This window comes from Salvelinus fontinalis, chromosome 6 (assembly GCF_029448725.1).
Source record: "Salvelinus fontinalis isolate EN_2023a chromosome 6, ASM2944872v1, whole genome shotgun sequence".
Lineage (NCBI taxonomy): Eukaryota > Metazoa > Chordata > Actinopteri > Salmoniformes > Salmonidae > Salvelinus > Salvelinus fontinalis.
This window is the reverse complement of record NC_074670.1, coordinates 61,451,366-61,460,474: the sequence shown is the minus strand read 5'-3', so window position 1 is coordinate 61,460,474 and position 9,109 is coordinate 61,451,366. Positions and strand designations below refer to the sequence as shown.

At 41.0% G+C, this 9,109-nt stretch overlaps 1 protein-coding gene across 1 annotated transcript; it reads right to left on the bottom strand.

The window, feature by feature from the left end:
- Window positions 1-1,176: 1,176 nt before the first annotated feature.
- Window positions 1,177-2,811, bottom strand: LOC129858642 (uncharacterized protein DDB_G0271670-like; the record flags this gene model as incomplete). The annotated part of the gene is made up of 1 exon (XM_055927943.1): window positions 1,177-2,811. A coding segment is annotated over one exon (1,635 nt), but the record flags the coding sequence as incomplete, so codon positions are not given.
- Window positions 2,812-9,109: the final 6,298 nt, after the last annotated feature.

Here is a 9,109-nt window from a genome sequence, read left to right as displayed (position 1 = left end):
ATATATATACACGACAAGACGAGGACAAAGGACGTCAAACTGCTATGCCATCTTGGGACAATGTTTGAGCAATTTTAATTATGGGATTTCTGTTGTTTTGAATTTGGCGCCCTGCGCTTCACTGGCTGTTGAAGACGTGGGACTCTAACGTCTCACGTACCCTAGAGAGGTTTTAATACTACAAGGCCTATACTACTATTACTTCTATTACTACTTACTATGAGTACTCGTACTACTCGTACTATTAGGTCTACTACTACTTATACTAATACTGCTACTATTACTACTACAACTCTCATTATGACTATTGCTATTACTACTATGAAAATAACTACGACTACTATTTCTACCACTACTGTGGCTACTACAACTACTACTAGGCCTACTGTTACTACTACTACTACTACAACTACATCTACTGCTACTATTACTACTACTACTATTGCTATGACTACTACTGCTACTACTAATAATACTAACACTGCTACTACTATCACTACTACCACTACTACCACTACTACTACTAGCCCTACTACTACTAGGCATAGCACTACTACTATTGATGTGGCTACTACTACTGCTACTCATTTTATCACTGCTAATGCTACTATTACTACTACTAATACTATTACTACTGCTACCAATACTACTGCTAATACTGATAATATTACTACTGCTTCTGCTACTACCAATACTGCTACTTCTACTAACACTAAGCCTACTACTAATCATACTGCTGCTATTACTACTACTACCACTGACACTGCTGTTATTACTACTACTACTACTATTACTGCTGCTACTGCTACTACCACCAGGCCTACTACTGCTACTCTTACTACTACTTATATTACTACAACTACTACTATGGCGGTGGCTGCTATTAATACTACTAGGCATACTGCTACTATTACTACTACTAGTACTACTATGATTACTATGCCTACTAGGCCTACTACTACTACTACTTCTGCTGCTACTACATCAAATACTGCTTCTACTACTCCTACTACAACTACTACTACTACTAAGCCTACTACTACTGCATTTACGACTAATATTACTGAAACTAACACTTCTACTGCAACTACTATTACTTCTACTAGTGCTACGTATTCTACTACTACTACTACTACTACTAATAGGCATTTTACTACTACTACTAAGCATATTACTACTACTATGCCTTCTGCTACCATTACTACTAGGTCTACTACTACTACTGCTACGTCTACTGCTGTTACTACTGCTTCTAGGGCTACTGATGCTAATACTACTCCTCCTACTGCTACTACTACTGCTGCTACTGCTGCTGCTACTACTGTTACTACTGCTTATCCTAATACTACTACTATGTCTACTGTTGTTACTACTGCTTCTAGGGTTACTGCTGCTACGACTATTACTACTACTGCCGTTACTACTCCTACTACTACTACTACTGCTACTGCTGCTACTACTACTACTGTTACTACTACTACTGCTCCTACTTCTGCAGCTGCTGCTACTACTGTTAATACTACTGCTCCTACTTCTGCAGCTGCTGCTACTACTACTGCTGCTATTACTGCTGCTACGACTACTACTGCTAACGCTACTACTACTACTCCTACAGCTGCTACTACTTTTACTACTACTACTACTGCTGCTTTTACTACTGCAACTACTAGTAGGCCTACTGCTGCGCCGACTTCTACAACTACTTCTACTGCAGCTGCTGCTACTACTGCTACTGCTGCAGCTTTTACTGCTGCTACTACTACTAATGCTACTACTACCACTAGGCCTACTGCTGCTACGACTACTGCTACTGCTACTACTTACTCTACTACCTCTGCTCCTACTACTGCAGCTGCTACTATTACTACTGCTGCTTCTGCTACTACTACTTCTGCTACTACTACTGCTCCTACTACTGCAGCTGCTGCTACTACTACTAGTCCTTCTGCTGCTACAACTGCTACTACTACTACTACTTCTGCAGCTGCTGCTACTACTACTGTTGCTGTTGCAATTACTGCTGCTACGACTACAACTGCTAATGATGCTTTTACTACTGCTACTACTAATAATACTCCTATGCCTACTGCTGCTACGACGACTACTACTACTGCTGCTGCTGCTACTACTATTACTACTACTACTACTTCTGCTGCGGCTGTTACTACTACTTCTGCTACTACTACTGTTCCTACTACTGCAGCTGCTGCTACTACTACTTCTAATACTGCTGCTGCTGTTACCACTGCTACTACTACTAATACTACTAATACTACTACTACAACTAGGCCTATTACTGCTACAACGACTACTACTACTGCTGCTGCTACTGCTTTTACTGCTGCTACTACTACTAATACTACTACTACTACTAGGCCTACTGCTGCTGCGCCTACTACTACTGCTGCTGCTACTTCTGCTCCTACTACTGCAGCTGCTACTACCACTACTACTACTACTACTACTACTTCTGCTACTACTACTGCTCCTACTACTGCAGCTGCTACTACTACTACTACTGCTGCTGCTGCATTTACTACTGCTACTACTAGTAGTCCTTCTGCTGCTACACCTGCTACTACTACTACTACCACTACTGCTCCTACTACGGCAGCTGCTACTACTACTGCAGCTACTACTACTACTGCAGCTACTGCTGCTGTTACTACTACTATTACTGTTCTTACTACTGCAGCTGCTGCTTCTACTACTGCTGCTACTACTACTACTACTACTACTACTACTACTTACTCTACTACTACTGCTCCTACTACTGCATCTGCTGCTTCTACTACTACTGCTACTGCTACTACTACTACTTACTCAACTACTTCTGCTCCCACTACTGCAGCTGCTGCTGCTACTATTACTACTGCTACTTCTACTATTATTATTACTATTGATGCTACTACTACTACTGCTGCTGCTACCAGTACTGCTATTAGGCCTACTATATAATGGATTTGATTCATACACTGCGGTAAGTTACATAACTATTAACTTGTTATTCTGACTAATTTGAGTCAAAGTTTCTGTCATTCTGTGAGTTAAGAAATAACGGCATACTCTATGTAGGAAGTGTCAATAGCTTGGCTACAGTCACCCTGTAGCTCTGAACTAAACATTCCTATTCTACATTAAGAAAACATGCTAGATAGCCTTGGTTCCCCATCTGACACACACACACACACACACGCATGCACCCCACCCTTGCCATTTGAAATTAGTTGCTGTTATGCCACTAATGAGAGTCTGTGAGCCTGTTTTTGCCTTCTGTACCCTTAGAACTGGTGTCGGTGTCAGTCCAGGAAATGTGGATAGTCTATGTGGGAGTTTAGTATGAGCGCAAAACATCAACTCTTTGACCTGGAATATGAGAGCCCATATCAGCAGCAACATATCAGTACTGCAGAAACATATTTTGGAGTGACATAACAAGAGAACATTATTTTGAGTCTGTTCTCATTATCCTTGTTTTGATATTGTTGTAAACCATAATTGTTCAGTTCCTTTAAACCAGGGCTGTTCATTGTCGGTCATGGAGGGCCAAAACATTTACGATTCCTCTCTCCTAATAAGGGACTAATTCAGATCTGGGACTTACATTTTTTTTTAAATTGTATTTAACGTTTAACTAGGCAAGTCAGTTAAGCACAAATTCTTATTCACAATGACGGCCAAACTCAGACGACTATGGTTCAATTGTGCGCCGCCCTATGGCACTCCCAATCACTGCCGGATGTGATACAGCCTGGATTCGAACCAGGGACTATAGTGCCTTAGACCACTACACCACTCAGGAGCCCAAACATCAGGTGAGTGCAATTAACTATCAGGTAGAAACAAAACGGATTAACGGAATAAACAGTCCTGCTTTAAACCTTAATGTGTAAGCCTCTTTGTTGTTTCTAGAGAACCTTTTTCAGGATACAGTAAATGCAAACTTCATCAACATTGAATAGCTGCCTTGACATAAAATGTACAATGTACAAAATAATACTTGAGCTACATTTAGGTTAGATCCTGGCAGTAACCATGAAGTACATAATAACATAACAAACACCCCTATGCTGGAATTGGAGTTGTTCTTTTGTGTTTGTGATCTTCGGTAAAACATTCCAAAACCATAAGCGGTGCATCTTTTATGTATTGTACATCTGTTCTGTATTGTAATTGTCAGAGCTGCTAGGAGTACTGGGTGGAGGAGTCAAGCGCAGAGAGCAGGTATTCAAGAACGTGGATTCATTTCCTGTAGACAGGGAAAACGATCATGCCCAAACACACGGGTGCATGAAAATATAGGTCCAAACACACAGGACTAAACTGTACGGAAAATATAGAATCCACAATAAAAATCCAACACCAAATAACAGAGAACAAGCCCGCGGGCCTACTGCCCTTAAATAGCCTACCCACAAAGCTAAACTCAAAACAGGTGCACCCAATCAGCCCAAACTAACAGAAACAAAAAGAAGAGAATCGATGGCAGCTAGTAGGCCGGTGACGACGACCACCGAGCGCCGCCCGAACAGGAAGAGGCACCATCTTCGGCGGGATTCGTGACAGTAATGCTGTTCTGTATTGTAATTCTGCTTTGTATTTTACATCTGTCCTGTATTATAAATCGGTTCTGTATTGTAATTCTGTTCTGTATTGTAATGTTGTTCTGTATTGTGATGTTGTTCTGTATATTAATGTTGTTCTGTATTGTAATGCTGTTCTGTATTGTGATGTTGTTCTGTATTGTAATGCTGTTCTGTATAGTGATGTTAAACCCAGTGTATAATAGTACCTTCATTCCTCAATTGTCAATAGCAAGGCCACATCTTGAACACAAAAAATTGTGTTCTTAAATTAACATGTGTAGTTCCTTTGTGTTTTACTTCTAAAGCCTTCCACAAAACCTCATTGTTACTCTTAGTTGTGGTGTTGAAGGATAGTCTTTTAGTACCATCTCCATAATAACACTAGCTGTAGCAGCTAGTTTCTAGTTATTGTGTGCCCAACTGACTATTTGGCTCCGTCACATCTACGAAGGGGATGTGATTTCATGACACTAATAAACATGATATCCTCCCTAAGGTCTTGCTTCAAACCCAGCCTTTGACGTTCGTGACACACAGGTTGCCAAACAAATTGTTTTCGTCCTCAGGCCTCTCTCTTTGTTGTCGCACGGCCGTCTCATTTCATTTCAACAATGGTTGTGCCAGGAGACTATGGCATTGAGTGAGTTGATTGTGGGCCTTTGTGTGCAGGGGTGCGTGCGTGGGTGTGTAATTTTGAATGTGGGTAGCTGTTGTAATTGTGTCAGATAGTGGGGCGTGTTGGAGGAGAGTGTGTGTGGAGTGTGTTGGAGTGGGTACATAATGGGAGCTAATCAGGATGGGGGTGTGTTGGGAGTAGACAGTGAATAACAGAAGCCAGATGAAGAGAGGGAGTTGGAGGAGAAATTGTGGGAGAGGGAACTATGTGTGTGTGTGTCTGCTTGTGTGTGTGTGCGAGAGTGAGACAGAACCCATCTGGCAAAGTCTATTTGGTCAGTAATTAAAAACGTTCTCTACTTCTCCAACCTCTGTGTAGTTAAAGGAAACATGAATATATTGTAGATAGAGATCTTTTGTTTCAGACTGTTGAAAGTAAATAAGGGAAGATGATGTGGGGAAATAGGTGTTTGGTCTCTGGGGCTATAGATTTCTATTAAACTCTATATCCAAGTGTGTGCTGTTTGATGAACATGTGCGTTGTTGGTTTGTCATTCTGGATCTCTTCTTGTATCAATTGGAGACAGCCTTGTAAAACTGACAGAATAAATGAAACAAAATACAGTACCAGTCAAATGTTTGGACACACCTACTCATTCAATAGATTCTCTTTATTTTGACTTTTTTCTACATTGTAGAATAATAGTGAAGACATCAAAACTATGAAATAACACATATGGAATCATGTAGTAACCAAAAAAGTGTTAAATAAATCAACATATATTTTATATTTGAGATTCTTCAACTAGCCAACCTTTGCCTTGATGACAGCGTTGCACATTCTTGCCATTCTCTCAACCAGCTTCATGAGGTAGTCACCTTGAATGCATTTCAACTAACAGTTGTGTTTGTTAAAAGTTAATTTGTGGAATTTCTTTCCTTCTTAATGTGTTTGAGCAAATCAGTTGTGTTGTGACTAGATAGGGTTGGTATACAGAAGATTGCCATATATGGTAAAAGACCAAATCCATTTTATGGCTAGAACAGCTCAAATAAGCAAAAAGAAACTACAGTCCATCATTACTTTAATACATGAAGGTCAGTTAATCCGCAAAAACAATCAAGAGCTATGATGAAACTGGCTCTAATGAGGACCACCACAGGAAAGGACAACCCAGAGTTGCCTCTGCTGCAGAGGATAAGTTCATTACCAGCCTCAAAAATTGCAGCCCAAATAAAGTAACAGACACATCTCAACATCAACTGTTCAGAGGAGACTGTGTGAATCAGGCCTTCATGGTCGAATTGCTGCGAAGAAACCACTACTAAAGGACACTAATGGACATTAGACCGGTGGAAATCTATCCTTTGGTCTGATGAGTCCAAATTTGAGATCTTTGGTGCCGTGTCTTTTTTTGAGAAGCAGAGCAGGTGAACGGATGATCTCCGCATGTGTGGTTCCCACAATGAAGCATGGAGGAGGAGGTGTGATGGTATGGGGGTGCTTTGCTGGTGACACTCTCAGTGATTTATTTAGAATTCAAGGCACACTTAACCAGCATGGCTACCACAGCATTCTGCAGCGATAAGCCATCCCATCTAGTTTGCTTTTAGTGGGACTATCATTTGTTATTCAACAGAAAAATTACCCAACACTCCTCCAGGCTGTGTAAGGGCTATTTGACCAAGAAGGAGAGTGATGGAGTGCTGCATCACATGACGTGGCCTCCACAATTACCCGACCTCAACCCAATTGAGATGGTTTGGGATGAGTTGGACTGCAGAGTGAAGGAAAAGCAGCCAGGGAGTGCTCAGCATATGTGGGAACTCCTTTAAGACTGTTGGAAAAGCTTTCCAACGAAGGTGGTTGAAATAATGCCAAGAGTGTGTAAAGCTGTCATTAAGGTAAAGGGTGGCTACTTTGAAGAATCTCAAATATAAAATCTATTTTGATTTGTTTAACACTTGTTTTTTAATAGTATTCACTGTTATTCTACAATGTAGAAAATAGTACAAATAAAGAAAAACCCTTGAATGAGTTTGTGTCCAAACGTTTGGCTGGTACTGTATATGAAGAGCTTACTCATTTTGTCAGCTTCTATGTCCTAACCTGATATCCCCTGAGTCCCACATGTATTTTGACAGAATATTCTGCAACCGCAACCGTTGTTTCCTATGCAACATGTAGACCTTTGAATATCAGTGCCAACTACTACACACGAACCATGCACGTGGACACGTTTTAACAGGGTCATTCAATATGAACCCAATGCAATTCAGTTTTGCTCTTATTTGGGTACAAGACCTTATGTATTTAGAAAGACACTGCATAGATATACTACCTATTTTCCAAATTGAGTGTGTACTCCCCACCACATGGAGTCACTGTTTCCCAGTAAATATTGTCTGGGTGAGTGATCTCTCCCTCTCCCAGCAGGCCTTATCATGAAGCACCAGACATCCACATTACTCTGCAGAGCAATGGCCAGTTATGTGTGTAAAGCCTGGGCTCTAGCATTGTCGACTGTGTTCAATAGGCATACTGTGGGCAATATAATGGGATGTCTGGGAGCCGTTCATGCTAAATTTGATTAAGATGGCAGCACTGGCACTGAGAGCTGAGGAGAGTGGAGATGTCACGTCCTTTCACCAGGTTCTGTCTGAAGGCCTAATAGAGAAGGAATGTAGTCATGGAATGTAAAAATAGGCTACAAAGAAAAGGTATACTGGCTACAAGGCTACATTTCAGGTGCTTCCCAGTTCAGGTTTATGTGGCGAAATAAACAACAAAGGCAGTACGTCTATTATACACAGAGCTTTACTTGATGTGTAGTCTATATGAGACTGACGTTAAAATGTTTCAATCGAGTAGCTGGTTTTGGTCTGGGTGCAGAGATGACTTGATATATTTTAATGTATAATATTTAATTGTTTTGGCAAAGCTTCAATACTTCTCCCACAATGGTATTACAACAACAAAATCATAATAATTTCCACCATCACTCCCACCTTTACCCTCCTCATCATTGATAATATCTTCAAAGCTAGTATCATCTGGTACATTTGTCTGAAGGTACTGACAACAAGAAGAGAGCAGGCTGATTAATTCCCATTCTCCCCACCCCGCTCTCTGACTGAAGTGCACTGTGGTCCCTCTGTGACAAAGCACCTGAAAATATGCTGAGATAAGACAGGAAACCAGGGGGCGGGGCAAAAGCAGATGAACAAACCCATCCTCATATAGCATCCATATTACTTACAGCCAGGAACTGTGGACTCTCTCTCTCTTTCTCTCTCCCCTTCTCTCTCCCATCTCTTTCTCTCTCACCCCTCCCTCTCAGATTTACCGTCTGGGTGACCACAGCTCATATCCTTGCCAGTGCCTCAAAATACAAAAATATATAAATAAATAGTATCAAATCTATGCCATTTGCTGCCTCCTGGAACCTGTCATCTGTCGGAGTGGCCTCATAATGTGTCTTGTCTTCCCTGAGACTTGCAGCATAAATTAGAAAGAAAGATTATGGCATCCATCTTTGGATCGTTGGCTTTTTCACGTGAGGATTTTTCACAGAGAGAATGAAAGACTGAGGCAGAACTTATTTTATTATCGATATGCACTGGTGGTGTACTGTGAATGTTATACTCAATAAATACTTAATATCAGTGTATTTTCCCTGACTATGTCAGTAAATCAAATAAAATGTATTTATATAGCCCTTCTTACATCAGCTGATATCTCAAAGTGCTGTACAGAAACCCAGCCTAAAACTCCAAACAGCAAGTAATGCAGGTGTAGAAGCACGGTGGCTAGGAAAAACTCCCTAGAAAGGCCAAAACCTAGGAAGAAATCTAGAGAGGAACCAGGCTATGAGGGATGGCCAGTCCTCTTCTGGCTGTGCCGGGTG